The sequence below is a fragment of the Podarcis cretensis genome (assembly GCF_951804945.1).
Source record: "Podarcis cretensis genome assembly, chromosome: 16".
In the NCBI taxonomy this organism is placed as follows: Eukaryota; Metazoa; Chordata; class Lepidosauria; order Squamata; family Lacertidae; genus Podarcis; species Podarcis cretensis.
Genome location: NC_137186.1, coordinates 32,975,671 through 32,994,887, shown reverse-complemented (window position 1 = coordinate 32,994,887; position 19,217 = coordinate 32,975,671). Strand labels below are relative to the sequence as shown.

The 19,217-nt window shown below is 45.3% G+C and overlaps 1 protein-coding gene across 1 annotated transcript in view; it reads right to left on the bottom strand.

Annotated features, from left to right (window-relative positions):
* The window catches only part of ZDHHC8 (zDHHC palmitoyltransferase 8), a 139,502-nt gene that overhangs the window by 36,153 nt on the left and 84,132 nt on the right, over window positions 1-19,217 (bottom strand). Inside the window, exons 2-3 of the mRNA XM_079956628.1 lie at window positions 3,762-3,883; window positions 985-1,142 (exon numbers count right to left, since the gene is read on the bottom strand). Coding sequence (XP_079812754.1) covers window positions 985-1,142; window positions 3,762-3,883 — 280 coding nt within the window. The remainder of the gene's footprint in view (window positions 1-984; window positions 1,143-3,761; window positions 3,884-19,217) is intronic.

Here is a 19,217-nt window from a genome sequence, read left to right as displayed (position 1 = left end):
CTTTACAATTGACTCTGGCTGCCTTTGACACCTCGCTTAATGAGTTTCTGCTTATTACAACTGATTAGATTTCCCCTCCCTTTTTAATTACACAGTTGACTACTTTTAAACATTGTGTTAAAGACTTAAGAGTGCTTTCTTACTCTTACTTTCTTAGAAGTAAGTCCTATTGAGTTCAGTGGGGTTAGCATTACAACTTTAGTCAACCAGCTGATGGAAAGAAATGGCCTCAGAACAGAAATGACCCCGAATAATTTTGGTATGGAGGACAGCTACACCTTGCCTGATAGTAACATCCTGGAGTCGCAGTTCTCTAGTTTACAGACAACATTTCCTTGTCTCTTTGTCTGCATTCTTCACCAGATCAGGCTAGAAATCTCCACTATACTTTGCTATTAGGGGGCTGAAGCTAAAAAGAAAAGAAAAAAGGAACAGTCCTGGCCTCACCAAAAAAAGTCAATGGCTGAAAAAGTATATTGAACCCAGGGATTCAAGCTCAATGCTGTTGAGCCAAATATTCATGCTAAATACTACCACCATACATTTTTATATCAATGCAGGATCCCAGGATGGTATGCAACATTAAAAAACAAACAAAAGCAAAATTAAACTAGTTAAAACTAAGCTATGATTTCCCTCTCTGCAAAATGCTCAAAGATACAGTCAAACCTTGGTTCTCGAACGGCTCCATTTTTGAACGTTTCAGCTCCCGAATGCCAAAACGCGGAAGTAAATGCTCCAATTTCCGAATGTTTTTTTGGAACCCGAACGTCTGCCACAGATTCCGCTTGAGTGCAAGAAGCTCTTGCAACCAATCAGAAGCCACGGCTCAGTTGTCGAACGTTTCAGATGTTGAACGGTCTTCTGGAACGGGTTATGTTCAACAACCAAGGTTTGACTGTACTGGGAAGTCATATTTTGTTATGGCTCCACCATGGAGCTAGAGTCTCTTCCCCCAAAGTGGGCAGGGGGGCCTTGTCCTACCTCAACACAATTGTCACAGACGCTGCAATGGGAACAGCGAGGAGGGCGGTAGAAATGGCAGGTGGCGCACCACTTCATCCGTACTTGGATCCCTTTAATCTCCACGTTCTTGTAGAGCGGAGCTCGGAAGTCGTCGTCTTTATCCTCGTCTTCGTCTGCTGCTCAAAGGTTTCAACCCCGTCCGCGGGAAAGGAGGAGAAAACACATGGTTAGATGGAGGCAGAAGATGGTTAGCGCCAAACCGCTAAGAGCACAGCACAACGTAATACAGAGCAACACAATGGGAATCTGCCTGGTACCAAGTCAGACTATTGGAGCATCTAGATCAGTACTTCCTACACTGCCACTGTTGGGTTTTCCAGCAGAGTTCTCTCCCAGCCCCAGCTGGAGATGCCAGGGACTGAAACTTGGACCTTCTGCATGCAAAGAAGCTGCTCTAGCGTAGCTCTGGCCCTTCACCACTGTCTAGGCAAGAGGATGCAGTCACTGAACTATAGCCCTACCAGTGAGAGCCAGTGTGGTGTAGTAGTTAAGAGGGGTAGTCTCATAATCTGGGGAACCGGGTTCGCGTCTCCGCTCCTCCACATGCAGCTGATGGGTGACCTTGGGCTAGTCACACTTCTCTGAAGTCTCTCAGCCCCGCTCACCTCAGAGAGTGTTTGTTGTGGGGGAGGAAGGGAAAGGAGAATGTTAGCCGCTTTGAGACTCCTTAAAGGGAGTGAAAGGCGGGATATCAAATCCAAACTCTTCTTCTTCTCTACCAGTGACACACAGCTGGAACGGGGAAGAGAGGAGAGTCCCCGGGCGCGCCAGCCTTAAATGTGTTAGGCCACGCCTCCCCGGCCCTCCGATTGGCTGGCCGGGGTGGTGACGCGCCCGAGGATTCCCCTGCTCTCGCGGGGGCTGTGAGCCAGCCCCCGCGTGCATGGGGAGGGGGTGGGCCCGCAACCCCACCTCCTCTCCAGCTTGGAAGTGGCTTTGTCGAATGGCTTGGCTCCCGAACAAATCGGCTCCCGAACGCCACAAACCCTGGAGTAAGTGTTCTGGTTTGCGAACGTTTTTTGGAAGCCGAACTTCCAACGCAGCTTCTGCAGCTTCCAATTGGCTGCAGGAAGCTCCTGCAGCCAATCGGAAGCTGCGCCTTGGTTTTCGAACAGTTCCGGGGGGCGAACGGACTCCCAGAACAGATTAACTATGACAACCAAGGTACCACTGTAGTCTGATCATTGGGAACAGAGGGAATGATACATTAAACTCATGTCTAAACTGTACAGTCACATTCACACCACGTATTTCAAGCACATGGCTTCGCCCAAATAATCCTGGGATCCTGTGGTTTGTTAAGGCTGCTTCTGTTGCCAGGATTCTTTGGGGGGAAGTCATGTGCTTTAAATCTAAGGTGTGGAAGTGCAAATAAATAAATAAAACCAGCACATTAAAAATCAGAATATCAAGGGAGAAGGCTAGGCTAACATAACCCTTCTTCCTCACATCCCATTTTATATATTCAGTGTTTTCTGCTCTTAAAAATACATATTCCATGGAGTGCCCACCTGCAGAATAAATTTACCTCCCTCGTCTACCATTTGTGACAGGCTTGGCGTCACTAGCAAATCTCAGCAGAGGTAACGCATTGAATAAAACCTAAACCCCAGAAAAACAAACATCAGCAGCGATTGCACTAAAGGCTCCTGAGAAGGCAGGAACAAGCTGCTAGTTTCATGACTTAAAAGGACAGACACTTCAAAAGAAAGAGTCTAAGCTACCCAGACAAGAATCTGCATAGTGTTTACCAGCACATCTCCCATCAAACTGTGATAAAAGCTGGCATGTTGCATGACTTGAAGCCAGACACACACGCGAACACACACACCTGACAAGAGCATTTGTCGCTGTTCACAACAGCAATCCGTTGCAAATAAACAATGAACGATCCTATTTGGGATACGGGTGACTAACACATCTAAATAACAACAACAACAACTCCAATATACCAGAGATGGGGAATCTGTGCCTTTCTAGATGTTACTGAATTACAACTCCCATCTGCCCATCCTTGATATTTACCAATAGTAAACTCACTCTCTGTTTATAGAACACGACTCAGCCAAAATTGCACCATCCAGGAGGGAGGTATCAACATGTTCAGAGGAACCCCAAAGGGTTACAGAAGTCCAACAATCTGGGTGGGGGGAAACCTAAGTGGAAGGAAACACCCCCCCCCACCAGTCTGATGAGGACTGAGCATGCTCGATAGCAACAGAACAAAGAGTATCTGTTGCGGGAGGCGGGGGGGGGGGGTGACGGGACAAGACTGGTGATGGTGGGGAGGATGGAACAGGGCACAGCTGGCTGGCTAGGAACTCTGAACAGGAGTTCTCCAAACTGCAGATTAAGGCTGCATAATCAGGTAACTAATTTTCCTATTAGGGGTATTAATAGTGGGGGGGGGGGATAAAAGCTGGTTGTGCCATTTTGTAGGCTAAAAAACAGTTTCTATCCGTGGGCTGTTAGGCTGCTGAATGGAAAATAATATAGTGCAACTGACTTTCAGGATTGGTGTGTTGTGCGACAAGCACACAGAGTGCAATGAGACTGAGTGTTTTTTGGGGGGGAGGCTCAGTTAATTTCATTGTACACAGGTTGTACATTGACAATAAAGGTATATTATTATTATTATTATTATTATTATTATTATTAGTATCTGTTTGTTTGCCTTCATACCTTTCTGCCCATATTTTCCCCGAGCCACCCGCCCTCATCCTGTCCAGGTTTACCTCGTGGAAAAACCCCAGGGTCCATGAAGGTTGCCATGCTGAAGTTTGCGAGTACAAACAGGAACACGAGCCCATTGTATAGCGGGATGGCTGGAGAGACGGCTCTTGTTAACCAGGGGCACCTGCATACAAGAGAAAAGCGAGGTTGGAATTATTCTTAGTTTGTCGAACGATTTGCCTTTGTCAGTGTCTCCCACCCTAGAGCATCTCAACCCGAACACATTTTAATATGGCATTCCCCAAAGGCAAAAGTAGGGGTGAAGCAGAGTTGTTGCTGGCATCTGTCCGTCTCAAGAGACAGTGGAGTTTGAAGTCAAATCGCTGGAGAATCACAGCACCTGCTATGGCTGCAGAGAGTGGTAACTGGCAACTGCTGCCTCTTGCACTGTTTTCCTGCAAGCCAGGGCAGCATGTATGGAGGTCCTGGGTTACTCAGACGACAAGACCCGAGGTACCACTGTACATCAACCCTGAATGCACATGCACATGGATGTTTCTAGCCACTGGGCACTGTCCCCCCCTCCTCAGCCTTGCTGATGTGGTTCAAAGTATGTCGAAGCACAACCCATCAGGGGAGCTTATATAAGCTGGGGGCAGGGCAGGTGTTGCTGTCGCTGCAATTACTCTGCAAGGCACAGATCTGTGGGGGACAGTGCCCAGTGGCTAGAAACATGCGTGTGAATGTGCACTCAGAGCACATTCAGAGTTGATGTACAGTGGTATCTTGGATTACAGACACTTCAGGTTACAGACGCTTCAGGTTACAGATTCCGCTAACCCAGAAATACAGTGGTACCTCAGGTTACATACGCTTCAGGTTACATACGCTTCAGTTTACAGACTCCGCTAACCCAGAAATCGTGCTTCAGGTTAAGAACTTTGCTTCAGGATGAGAACAGAAATTGTGCTCCGGCGGTGCGGCGGCAGCAGGAGGCCCTATTAGCTAAAGTGGTGCTTCAGGTTAAGAACAGTTTCAGGTTCAGAACAGACCTCCAGAACGAAATAAGTTCTTAACCCAAGGTAGCACTGTAAGTGCTTCTTCATCAATAAAGACTTAACTATCAGACTTCCTTAGCTGGGGTGGGCCAAGACACCACTGCAAATCCAACCCATTCGCACTTGGTTGCAATTCCACCATGGGCAGCTGCTGTTCAGTTTTTTCCTGTGCAATCCTGGCTTGATTTCAAGAGGCAAGAATAATCTTGAGTCTTCTTTTGCGGTTGAGGCTTGAACTCAATGCTTTTTAAAATTTGGCTTCTTTTTCTGACCGTGTGCGAGGGGAATGAAGAAGGTGCCAAAATCAAAAGGCGTTGAGTTCAAACTGCAACTGCAAAGGAAGAATTGGGAGCGTGTTTAGAGTGTGCTCCTGGGTTTCCCTTTGTGGCTACTGCTTGAACGTTCCCGTGTCTAATGTCGTTATGATGGAAAGATGTTCCTGGTTTGCCCCAAACGACCCGGCAAGTCAACCTCCGACAACTGGTGGCCCTACCTCTTTAGACTCTGCAGCTAATTAGCTACCCAGTGAAAATTAATAGCCTATTTTTCAATAGGAAATTAGTGCCACCAACTCCATCATGGAAGGAAACCTACAACCATAAACAAATCTGTTCATTTACTGGAGTTGCATATTTGAATGAGTTCACTGAAGTTTAAAGAAAGGACACAGTGAATCATTAGAAGCATTAGCCAGAGTTCTTTCGTCTCCACCCTACCATTGTTCCTTGTATAATTTGTTTTCTGGATTTTTTTCTCTTTTCGTTTTTTTGATAGGGTATAAACTGCACTGTAGGGAAAAAAAGAAACTGCTGCAAGAGTTCTGAGATAAGCAGTTGTGAATGAAATTGCCAGCTTAAATGCAAAAGGTAAGATAGGAATACTGTATGTTGTTGTTGTTTAGTTGTTTAGTCGTGTCCGACTCTTCGTAACCCCATGGACCAGAGCATGCCAGGCACTTCTGTCTTCCACTGCCTCCCGCAGTTTAGTCAAACTCATGTTAGTAGCATCGAGAACACTGTCCAACCATCTCGTCCTCTGTTGTCCCCTTCTCCTTGTGCCCTCCATCTTTCCCAACATCAGGGTCTTTTCAAGGGAGTCTTCTCTTCTCGTGAGGTGGCCAAAGTATTGGAGTCTCAGCTTCAGGATCTGTCCTTCCAGTGAGTACTCAGGGCTGATTTCCTTCAGAATGGAGAGGTTTGATCTTCTTGCAGTCCATGGGACTCTTAAGAGTCTCCTCCAGCACCATAATTCAAAAGCATCAATTCTTCGGCGATCAGCCTTCTTTATGGTCCAGCTCTCACTTCCATACATCACTACTGGGAAACATCACTACTGGGTAAACATCACTATCAGGTAAAGCTCTGTCATGTCATTCGGCCGCATGAGGGATGGGGAACCTGCAGCCCTCCAGATGTTGATGAACTAAAGCTCCCATCATTTGTGGCCACTGGCCATACTCCCAACTGATGGAAGTAGGGACCTGGAAGCAACACCTGGAATGTATGGGGACCCCATCCCTGCTTTAAAATGTCAAGAATAAAGCTTTTTCAAAAAGCTCACTATAGCTGAGTGGCAGAGAGCACACTTTGCATGCTGAAGGTTCTGAGTTCAACGCTTCACATCTTCAAATTGATTTATTTTTTATTTAAAAAGGATCTTGGGTACCAGATGTTTTGCCAAAACTTCTGCCTGAGATACTTCAGAGATGCTTCCAAACAGTGAAGACATTAACTGGACCACAGGGAGGGAAGATATTTGACTCTGCAGACGGCACCTTTTGCCCATCTGGCTAATGGGAATTGTAGCACAGTAATAAGAATAATAATTTATTATTTATACCTAGTCCATCCAGCTGGGTTTCCCCAGCCACTCTGGGCGGCTTCCAACAAAATATTAAAATACAATAGTCTATTAAACATTAAAAGCTTCCCTAAACAGGGCTGCCTTCAGATGTCTTCTAAAAGTCTGGTAGTTGTTTTTCTCTTTGACATCTGGTGGGAGGGCGTTCCCCAGGGCGGGCGCCACTACCAAGAAGGCCTCTGCCTGGTTCCCTGTAACTTGGCTTATCTCAGTGAGGGCACCAGCAGAAGGCCCTCGGCGCTGGACCTCAGTGTCCGGGCAGAACGATGGGGGTGGAGACGCTCTTTCAGGTATACTGGACCGAGGCCGTTTAGGGCTTTAAAGATCAGCACCAACACTTTGAATTGTGCTCGGAAACGTACTGGGAGCCAATGTAGCCCAGAGGGCATCAGGTTGGCGAAGCTTGGTATAAAGTATGTTTTTAAGTCTCTAAACCTTCATTTAGGACAGGCATAGGCAAACTCGGCCCGCCAGATGTTTTAGGACTACAACTCCCATCATCCCTAGCTAACAGGACCAGTGGTCAGGGATGATGGGAGTTGTAGTCCCAAAAAGATATGGAGGGCCGAGTTTGCCTATGCCTGATTTAGGAAGTCTGTGAAGAGCTAGTGTTCTAGATTTGCCCAAAAGTAAAATCTAAACACGTGGGGCAATGTTTTTGCCCTATTCACATATAAAGCAGGGTGGTGGTGTTGCACTTTTACACAAAATGGTGTGCTTGGGAGGAAAGCAATACCCAACCCCCTCCCCATGTCTCACTTCCCTCCTTATAACTTTTAAGCATTTCCCCCCTGGCCCGGTTCTATTAGTTTAAAACCAAAAAAAGGCACCCTCTGTCCTCCGTCAGCAGCCAAGAGAGGAAGAGTCACTGGGAGGCTACACCTCCTTGCCTCTGACAGTGAACATCATGGCATGGGGAGAGAGGCCAGCCTGGCACTATCCATTGAAGAGAACTGCTTCAATTCGTGTTTTCCTCTTCCCTCCTCATTCCCCTTTCCTTTTGTATCATGCCTATTTGATTCTGAGTCCAATGGCAGACGTTGTCTTATCTCTTGATGTGTGTGCAGCTTTGCAGATGATTTTGATAATGATAATGATAATACTAATTCGGGCAGTGAGAAAAATCCTTAACAAGCTTCTGTTTTGTTTAAAAAGCAGACTTCTCCATTCCCCACTTTATATGTGAACAGGATAAACTTTTAACACATAGGTGTTGCCTTGCACATCTAGTTTGGGCCAAAGCCGCTTGCTTGTATGAAGCTACCTACCATGCTTGGTAGGCCAGCTGTAACACACTTTGATTAACAAAGGATTTGCCTGAAATACTTTGGTACAAATTGTTCTTGTGTGGTTGGCTCGAGATGATACAAACTAGATGATGTGATTCCCTTCCTCCCACGCCCACAGAATGGGTAACATTTTAAACAAATATTAATAATATTATTACAAATTGCACAAAAATGCCAAAAAGAAAAAGTCTCCGAGAGCAGAAAAGAAAGGGAGTTTCAATTAAGTTAATTGCAAATCACTAGTCTATGACATCGCCAGCATGTGTTCCTTGACATTATGTTGAGTAAATGCATTGTTCCAAAAAAACAGATGAACAATTCCCAGTCACAAACAAATACTTGCCTTGCCCTTGAGTTGCTTTCACGAGCATGGATTATAGCAGTAATTTTACGCAATATCCTAGCAAGCTAAGCCTTCTGCAACCTTTCCTCATGGTTGGAATTTTCCATGAGTTCCAGTTTTTGGCAATAAGCTTATTTGCAGTTATCAACATCTCTGTTTTCATCCATAGCATCTTTCGGATTATTTTGAGAGGCAAAAACAATAGGCTTTCCTAGTACTTCCTGAATGGTTCTTGCCCTTGAAATCTGAAAGGTTTTAATCCCTTTGAACAGCCACCAATGCTCCTAATGCTTTCAAGGCTAGATTTGAATTGCCGGAGTATCATATTTGATAAGCCACACATCTTTTGAGCAGGTGTGTATCGCCAAACCAAACTGGGCCCCCACATTTTGAAGGTCCTCAGAAATAGAAATTTCAGCATGCGGTTATCATGCTACTGTTACAAGGCCATAGTGGGCAGACAAACAGAGCCACTGTTACAAGACAGCAAGGCCACAGCCGGCAGATGAACAAAGAAGCCTTCAAAAGGAAGAAACATGGAATTTTAGAGGCTGATTGGATAAGAATGTAGAGTTTCACTCTCTGTTTATTTAGTCTATAAAAAGTGGGCACACCCTGATTGGGATGTGCAGATTGCAAACATATTGCGCTGCACCATTTGCTATGCATAAGGTAAAGGGACCCTGACCATTAGGTCCAGTTGTGGCTGACTCTGGGGTTGCGGCGCTCATCTCTCTTTATTGGCCGAGGGAGCCGGCGTACAGCTTCCAGATCATGTGGCCAGCATGACTAAGCCGCTTCTGGCGAACCAGAGCAGCACACAGAAACACCGTTTACCTTCCCGCCAGAGTGGTACCTATTTATCTACTTGCACTTTGACGTGCTTTCGAACTGCTAGGTTGGCAGGAGCAGGGACCGAGCAACAGGAGCTCACCCCGTTGCGGGGATTCGAACCGCCGACCTTCTGATCGGCAAGTCCTAGGCTCTGTGGTTTAACCCACAGCGCCACCCGGGTCCCTATTTGCTATGCATATGCAAATCAAATAAACCTGCTTGAAACCTGAATTGGCGTTTGCCTCCCTGTGTCCAGTCCGTGCTCCAGAATATCCGAGTCACATGAGGTCCAACAATTTCACCACCTGATTTACAAGGCAGAAAAATGGTTTTATGTGGCATTTGGTGATTTTTTTAAAAAGGAGAAGTAAAGGTTTAGGGACGCGGGTGGCGCTGTGGGTAAAACCTCAGCGCCTAGGACTTGTCGATCACATGGTCAGCGGTTCGAATCCCCGCGGTGGGGTGTGCTCCCATTGTTCGGTCCCAGCGCCTGCCAACCTAGCAGTTCGAAAGCACCCCCGGGTGCAAGTAGATAAATAGGGACCGGTTACCAGCGGGAAGGTAAACAGCGTTCCGTGTGCTGCGCTGGCTCGCCAGATGCAGCTTGTCACGCTGGCCACGTGACCCGGAAGTGTCTGTGGACAGCGCTGGCTCCCGGCCTATAGAGTGAGATGAGCGCACAACCCTAGAGTCTGTCAAGACTGGCCCGTACGGGCAGGGGTACCTTTACCTTTACCTTTAAAAGTTTAGGGGTGGGGTTGTACATAAAACAGCCTATGCATCATTCCTCTTAATGGCCAATGACTGGCATCTGCCGTTTCCTTCCCAAAATGCCTTTCTGAGGTTTGTTGCTGCTACTGCTGGTGCCGCTGCACACAGCGAAGACGAAAGAGAAACAAAAGTGGGCAATTTAACCTTTGAAATACACCACATTCGGTGCTATGAGTGTTCCTGAATTATGCACATGCATGCATACTGCCAATCTTATTATAGGTATTTTTACATAGGAACGTAAGGCCATTTCTAATGTTTTCTGTCTGCTAGCACAAGCCCCTGCCCCACCTCAAAATGCACACACACACAAAATCTGCAGCAGAAGCAGCAAGAAGTATACACCTGAAATGTTCTAAGCGTTGCATGGAGATTAAACGAAAATAAATCCCTGCCTGCAGGCTCACAAAAGGAAAAAGGAATGAGGACTTTAGAGGAAAGTAGGAATTGGAGCAGAGTGTCCTTTCTGGGTGGAACGGAGGGGTGGCAAACTCCCTATAGCTGCTCCTTCTCTGGCCTACTAGCAGTAGAACTGAATGCAGGCAGGCTATGTATTTATGTATTTATTTATAGATGTGAAAGCATTTATAAAATGCTTAATACAGTCATACCTCGGATTACAGACGCTTCGGGTTACACACTGTGCAGAACCCGGAAGTACCAGAACAAGTTACTTCTGGGTTTCGGCGCTCGCGCAAAAACACTAAATTGTGCTTTGCACATGTGCAGAAGCATCAAATCGCAACCCGCAGTGCTGCAGTCTCCCGCATGGATCACGTTCACAACCCGAGCGTTCACTCTATTTGAAAAAATCTCTAGGGGGTGTACTATATCAAAACAAACAATATGATTAAAACAAAAACACAGTGTACAACACAAGCATATTATGCCTGATTTGGGGTCACTGCCCTACGACATCCTGCAGGGCAAGGTGCCAAGAAAGGAATTTCCCCAGATGAGCTAAGGCATGGGTAGGCAAACTAAGGCCCAAAGACTGGATCCGGCCCAAAAGCCTTCTAAATCCGGCTCGCGGACAGTCTGGGAATCAGCGTGTTTTTACATGAGTAGAATGTGTCCTTTTATTTAAACTGCATCTCTGGGTTATTTGTGGGGCATAGGAATTTGTTCTTTCCCCTCCTTCAAAATATAGTCCACCCCCCACAATGTCTGAGGACAGTGGACCGGCCCCCTGCTGAAAAAGTTCACTGACCCCTGAGCTAAGGGATCTTACAGGTCTCTCTCTCTACAGGGGCAAGCGGTCTTTTGGGTAACCTGGTCCCAAGCTGTTCAGGACTTTATATATTAACAAGACTTTGAACAAGACCTGGTATCTGGTCATCAACCATTGCAGTTCCCTTAGCACACATGTAATATGTGCGCGTCCTGATGACCTCAACAAAAGGATCGGGGAAGCAAACTTCCTGCAGTTGTTCCTTCACTGGCCAATAGTAGGGCCAGGTTGGTCTCCCTTGCCCAGGATGTTGTTTGTCCTCTGAGGCAGGAGATAGAGGATGTCAGCAACTCCTAGATCTCTGCCTGTGGCAGAGGTTAGCTCCATAGTCTGAGGTGGGGTGGGCAGACAATGTTGCATAGCGGTTAGGGTACTGAACTAGGAACTGGAAGACCAAGGTTCAAATCGCAACTCAGATATGAAGCTCACTTGGTGATCTTTCAGCCTAACCTAACTCATGGGGTTATTGTAAGGATAAAAAATAGGGAAGAAGTGAAAACGATTATGCCACTTCTAGGTCTTTGAAGAAAAGATGAGATATAAACACAAAAACAAACTCACATGGGTACACAATAAACCCTTCCAGGCACCAAATTGGATTTTTCTCCCCCACCTGGAAGTTTTCTAGCAACTGTACAGTATATACTAAATGCAGTCCCATGTTCTGCTTATTTTAGTCTGCAGTTTCGGCACCCTTCAGCACAGCTTTTCTCTGCTTTCCCAACCTCCTTTCCTCCAGGAAATGTCACAAGTGACTGCCTGTTAAAACTTGACTTCTCCCACTCATTTGGCAGAGCAAACTTCAAAATGCTGGCTGGCTGGCTGTACGGAGAAAGGAAGCTTTGTTTTGGTTAACATGCAACCTGGCTTCCTCAACCAACTAGGAATTTCAATGTGGATTCAGGGGCATTTGGACATTCTTTTTCAACCTGTACCTCCTGAGAGCTTTCTCAGTTCACTCTGGCGGGGTAACTTTAGCGGGAGAGCAAATCTTATCAATTGCTTGTATTGTTTCACTCAGCCGTTGCCAACTCAGTGCCCACCAGATGTTCTGGGCTGCATCTCCCATCAGGCCCAGCAGCAGGCCCTGACATCCAGCTTGGCTTTGAGAAGGCCCCACCAGGAACCTCAACCCACAGGCCTAATTGCAACGATGGTGAATGACCTTGGAGAAGCCAGAGGTTAACTGCCAGGACAGCATAGCAAGGGATTTTATGCTGGGCTTCTTCTCTGCATAGCCGCAGCTTACCTGGCATGACTGCCACCTCAAGCCTCCCAATCTCACACAGAAGCTATTTCATTCTTCACACTGCTGCACTGGCAATGCTAACTTCTTTCTTGTAGAAACACACACACAGACAATGAATCATAGAATCACTGAATCATAGAGTTGGAAGAGACCACAAGGGCCATCGAGTCCAACCCCCTGCCAAGCAGGAAACACCATCATAGCACTCCTGGCATATGGTTGTCAAGCCTCTGCTTAAAGACCTCCAAAGGAGACTCCACCACACTCCTTGGCAGCAAATTCCACTGTCGAACAGCTCTTACTGTCAGGAAGTTCTTCCTAATGTTTAGGTGGAATCTTCTTTCTTGTAGTTTGGATCCATTGCTCCGTGTCCGCTTCTCTGGAGCAGCAGAAAACAACCTTTCTCCCTCCACTATGTGACATCCTTTTATATATTCACCACTTCATCACTTTTCAGCTCAAGGGCCACATTCCATTCTGGACAGGCTTCCAAGGGCCACATGCCAGGGGCCAGAGGCAAACGTGAGGACAGCAATAAAAGTGAATTTTACCTTTGTGCATTAGGTTAAGGTCTTCACATTCACACATCCTTGTCTATCCTCCATCTAGACCACTAAGAAGCATCCTTAAGAGTTCAAAGAAGTTCAAAGACACACTCCAGCAGTTAAAAGCACTCAGGGTGTTAAGTAGGGACAGTGATGGGTGTGACACACAAGGGCATGTGTCCTGGAAGAATCCAGAGCACCTGAACACAAACTGAGTTTTCCTGATTGTAGAAGAAGAAGAAGAAGAAGAAGAAGAAGAAGAAGAAGAAGAAGAAGAAGAAGAAGGGGGGTTTGGATTTGATATCCCACTTTATCACTACTGCTGTGGGTTAAACCACAGAGCCTAGGACTTGCCGATCAGAAGGTCGGCTGTCTGAATCCCTGCGATGGGGTGAGCTCCTGTTGCTCGGTCCCTGCTCCTGCCCACCTAGAAGTTCAAAAGCACGTCAAAGTGCAAATAAATAGGTACCGCTCCGGTGGGAAGGTAAACGACGTTTCCGTGTGCTGCTCTGGTTCGCCAGAAGCGGCTTAGTCATGCTGGCCACATGACCCGGAAGCTGTACACTGGCTCCCTCGGCCAATAAAGCGAGATGAGCGCCGCAACCCCAAAGTCGGTCACGACTGGACCTAATGGTCAGGGGTCGCTTTACCTTTAAGGAGTCTCAAAGCAGCTAACAATCTCCTTCCCTTCCTCCCCCACAACAAACACTCTGTGAGGTGAGTGGGGCTGAGAGACGTCAGAGAAGTGTGACTGGCCCAAGGTCACCCAGCAGCTGCATGTGGAGGAGCGGGGAATTGAACCTGGTTCACCAGATTATGAGTCAACCACTCTTAACCACTACACCACACTGGATCAGGTCCAATAAACCAGCACCCTGCTTTGCACAACGGCAAATAGATGCCTCCAAGGATCCCACAAACAGGAAGTAAATGCGACAGCCTATCCATACTGTCTGCCCCCCAGCAGCTGGCATTCCGCAGTCTACTGCCTTGAAACATGGAGGTTCTATTTTGCCAAACAGCCAATGATCATATCCTCATTTTTAAATTGGTCTAGTACTGGGGGGGGGGGACCCAAATCAATACTCCTCCCCACATCATGTGAATTCGATAAGTTAACTATGGAGACTGCAGTAAATGCAAAGCTGAGAAGATCTTACGCTGCATCTAAAGGAGGAGTGGGGAAAGCTGTTGCCCTCCAATTTGCTGTTGGGACTCCTGTGCCCATCTGCTCCAGCCAGCAGGGCCAGAGGTCAGGTATGATGGGAGTTGAAGTCCCATAACATTCACAGCAACACCAGAAGCAGATATAGGGTAGCCCAACCGGTTCGTTCGCACTGGGTGCTGAGCCGGGAGGCCACCGCAGGAGGCACTGCAACAACAGCAAACAACGGAAGGGGCATCAAATTTTGGCATCGCACAGGGCGCCACTGAGATTTTAAAGCCCAATGTCCACCACTGGGGCCACTGATTCACCATCTCTGCTCTAGAAAATGGTCGTGATTGAGATGTTGAGTCCTGTGTGTATTGTTCACCATCACGTTGGCTTTATAATGTTATACTGCGTACTTTAATGTGTGAGTTCACGTGTGTGTGATATTATCTCGATCTATCTCCTCCAAGTGTTCCTGTTTTCCAGGGACAGTCCTAGATTTACAGAAGCCGTCCCAGTTTCTGATTTGATCCCGGAATGTCCCGCTTTTCCTTAGGATGTCTCCATTTTCATCAGATAAATGTTGGAGGGTGTGGAGTTATGCGATCCCCAAGTTAAGGAGATAAGTAACATAACCTTTAGAAGACATCTGAAAGCAGCCCTGTATAAGGAAGTTTTAAAAAGTTTTATGTTTTATTATGTTTTTATGTATGTTGGAAGCTGCCCAGATTGACTGGGGCAAACCAGTCAGATGGGCAGGGAATAATAATAATAACAATAATAACAATAATAATAATGGCTTTTTTTAGCAGGAACTCTTAGGTGGGCAGCACTGCCATTCTAAGAGAACAAAGGAGGTGTTCATGGGGAGTTCTGGCTCCTCTTTTTCTAGAAAAATAGCACTAAAAATACTAATAATAGTGGAACAGGACATCCCCATTTTCATCGGAGAAATGTTGGAGGGTATGTATCTACGTATGTCTACATCCTAATGATGGTAATGATTGGTTCCTTCCAAATAAACCCTGTGGTTTTGAGCTCTAACACTACGACCAACTTTACAAGGGAAATCTCCATGCACCCATCCTTTAGATTCAAGATTTGCAAAGTGGGCTAACAAATCAGGATCTTCTGCATGCTGCAGTTGCGTTCGGAGATCAATCTAATTAATACAAAGCATAACACACTCTGGAGTGTTGCTTGTATGCTTAATTCCTTTTGAAATTCCTGTTTTACATAAACATATTACCATATTTAGATATGATTTAGGGACGACTGGCCTAGAAAATGACGGGAGGCAAGTGTTGAGAGTCATTAAACAAGATTTGGCAAACAATAGGGAGGCCATTTATTCTCTCTCTACCACATTTTGAAGGGTGTTTGTGTGCATTAGAAACTGAAATTCCACGCTTACATTTAATGAAATGAATGCTAACATTTGTGCTTCTCAGGAAACACATGGGGGACTTTATCTCAGTAAGTCAAACCAATCTGGCTTTGAAACAGGAAATCATATCTAGCATTTGGGCTCTGTTGGTAAAAGCAAATACGTAAAAGACACCCAGCTTGTCTCAGCTTTTTGATTTGAATGAAAACTGTCCTGTAGGAAATGACATTTGGGTGGGGAGGTGCACCAACACCCAGCAGCCTTTTACTGATGCCTACCCAGTCCAACATCCTCAGATATGCAGATGACACAACCTTGATGGCAGAAAGTGAGGAGGAATTAAATAACTTTTTATTGAGGGTGAAAGAGGAGAGCGCAAAATATTGGTCTGAAGCTCAACATCAAAAAAACAAAGATCATGCCCACTGGTCCCATCACCTCCTGGCAAATAGAAGGGGAAGAAATGGAGGCAGTGAGGGATTTTACTTTCTTGGGCTCCATGATCACTGCAGATGGTGACAGCAGCCACGAAATTAAAAGATGCCTGCTTCTTGGGAGAAAAGCAATGACAAACCTAGACAGCATCTTAAAAACCAGAGACATCACCTTGCCAACAAAGGTCCATATAGTTAAAGCTATGGTTTTCCCAGTAGTGATGTATGGAAGTGAGAGCTGGACCATAAAGAAGGCTGATTGCCGAAGAATTGATGCTTTTGAATTATGGTCTGGAGGAGACTCTTGAGAGTCCCATGGACTGCAAGAAGATCAAACCTCTCCATTCTGCGGGAAATCAGCCCTGAATGCTCACTGGAAGGACAGATCCTGAAGCTGAGGCTCCAATACTTGGGCCACCTCATGAGAAGAGAAGACTCCCTGGAAAAGACCCTGATGTTGGGAAAGATTGAGGGCACAAGGAGAAGGGGACGACACAGGACAAGATGGTTGGACAGTGTTCTCAAAGCTACCAGCATGAGTTTGACCAAACTGTGGGAGGCAGTGGAAGACAGGAGTGCCTGGCGTGCTCTGGTCCATGGGATCATGAAGAGTCGGACACGACTAAATGACTAAACAACAACAACAACCCAGTCCTCACCCCACTTGGCAGAAAACAAAAAGGTTTCTAACCTTCTGGTGCTTTGAGTGGCACTAGGTGACCAGATCCCATCCCCATTTTAATTTTGCACAGTGACTTGCACTCCCCCGTGGGTGGGGTTGTGGGTAGAGTTGCCACCTTCGGTCAGGCAAAACATGGGACAGGTCAGGCAATTCACCATCCAGCTATAGATAAATGCACAGGGTCCAGTTCTGCACACACGATCCCCAGCCAGATCAGGGAGTCTATGTGTAATACAACTGCCTACAACCTTCTCGCTGTTTCTTTTTAGATGGCCGATTCAGTGCCCTGAAGGTTGAAAGCATTTTCTATAAAGGTAGATCGAAAGCAAAGGCAAGCGCCAAGGCATGTCAGTTCATCACTAACACTGATTCAGAATGAAGCCTAGACCGTGTAGGCCGAATTAGACTATATCAAAGTAAAAATATAAGTCACACCACCCATTAGCAGAAAACTTGCTGAATGCAGTTATCTATTACTAAAGGTTGTTGTTGTAATTGTCGTTATTTTTAAAGAGCGGGTGAGAAGGAGCAAAGTACCTTTCAGGAAAAGGCAGCTAGATGCCCAATCCCCTGAGGTTCAACTCTATCCAATTTAACCCTGTTTAATTATTCAAATCAGCTGGGCTGAATAGAAATTCGCTGCAGTTTAATAAGATATGATGGGTTTCGGTGGAGCGTTCCATCACAACCTGGGCCCTTTCCAAATACTAGTGATGTGCGTTCAGTATACTGCAGATCGGGTAAGGCGAATCGATTAAAAACGCAAGGGAAGAGAGCTGCTCTTAATAAGGAAAGTCTGCTCAGAGCTCTGTCTCACCACCAAGTAGAAACCGCACGCAAAAGAAAGCTTCTCAACAATGCAACTGCTGAGTGCAACAGACTGGTCCTCGATCCCGTTTTTTAAAATGGCACCCCATCTTAGAATATCACCTCCTACTACGCAATGTTGCACTGGAGGTTTTATTTCCCCTGCATAGCAACCTATGTGTATAAAAACCAGCCTTCTTCAACCTGGTGTCCTCCAGATGTTATGGACTACAACTCACAGCAGCCAAAATTAGCAACACCCCAGCAGCTTACAAGGTAGTAACAGGAAAAGGACGTTCTCTTTCTCTCTCTTTAAAGCAATTAAATTGAGTGGCAGGGCAGCTCCAGCCATGACCTGCATGTTCATTTCAGCCAGAGCTTTGCTTGACAGCTTGCCCAGCTATCCCAAATAACCAGGGTGGATAAAAATCAATGATTTAAAATCATCATCATCATCATCGGATTTTTTTAAAATTTAAATCGGATTATTTTTATTTAAAATAAAATGCTTTTGGAGGAAAAATCTTCCTAAAGATAGTTTTTTATTTATTGTAAAAAGGCTATTCATCAGGAAATAAGGAATTGTTTTAAGTTTTTCATGTGTGCTAAAACTCAGTCTAAGCTCTTTTTTTCAAAAAATTGTTTAACCACATCAGTTAACAAACATGGATACATATGCTATAAAGCTATTGTTTAGTTAAATAAATTTGTTTAAATTGTTATTAAGGAAATTATTGTTTTTCTCCTTCCAATAAAGTACAGCAGAAATGTTGTCCAAATATAAACAGTTAACTTATTGAACCTCACAATAATTTCATAATTATCTGTCAATGTATTTCTTAATATTATAACCAAATCAGTAATTTTTGATACAACTGTAAAAAATACTCTGAAATTTTATTATTCCAAAAATATGAAGATTATACCAGCAAGAATGAGTATTTCTGTAAAAAATGATTTAAATCAAGTCTTACTGATGAGTGATTTAAATCAAGTCTTACTGACTAGTGATTTAAATCGTGATTTAAATCAATTTGATTTAAATCAAATCCACCCTGCCAATAACTGTGCGTTTTTAGAAAGAATGAATGGTAGCAACCCTTCAACGGGTGCTGGAATAGCCTGCTTCCGCTATGAAATCATTTGCCTTCTCACAGTTGTGGGTTCCCCCAGCTTCTGGATTCCAGAACTATTCCCCTGAAGTTTGGCCCTAATAGTGGCCCTGCTGGTGGAGGGGGGAGGGGAGGCGGGAATCAATGTCCTACAATTGCTTATGAGCTATTCAAAATATACAGCAGCACTGCAAATTTGAAGTTCATCAACCTAAACATTGAAAGTGAGGATCTCTGCCAAATCTCCTCTGGAAGAGTGCATGGGACTAGGGACGCAAAATGGGACCTCATCTCAGCGCCCATGCACACCCATTGATGCTAAAGTCAATGCAGCCATCCATTCCTCACGCTGTGATTTGACTTCCTGGCACCCTAGGATGGGACATGACTTCTGAAGAATTGCAACTCCAGCAACTCACACTAAAAAAAATTAACACAGCATCTCCAAAAGGCAGCAATGTGGAGACATGCTTTATTCAGGGATAAGTATCAGAAAATAGGGGTGCTGTTACTAGTAAACATGTGCAGCTGGAGCATATTGAGCCAGACAGGAACCCTTGGCTTTCTTTTTATTCCTTTTTAAAATTTTATTTACAACATAGTCCACAACAACTCACACATATAAACAAACCCACCACCATTGACAATTTAATTATCAAAATTAAACTCCTATAAAGAAAACATAACATAAAAATAAAATACTTCCTTTATCCTGTAAATGGCCTTCTTATTTACTTCTTGTGTACTGTTTATTTTATATGTG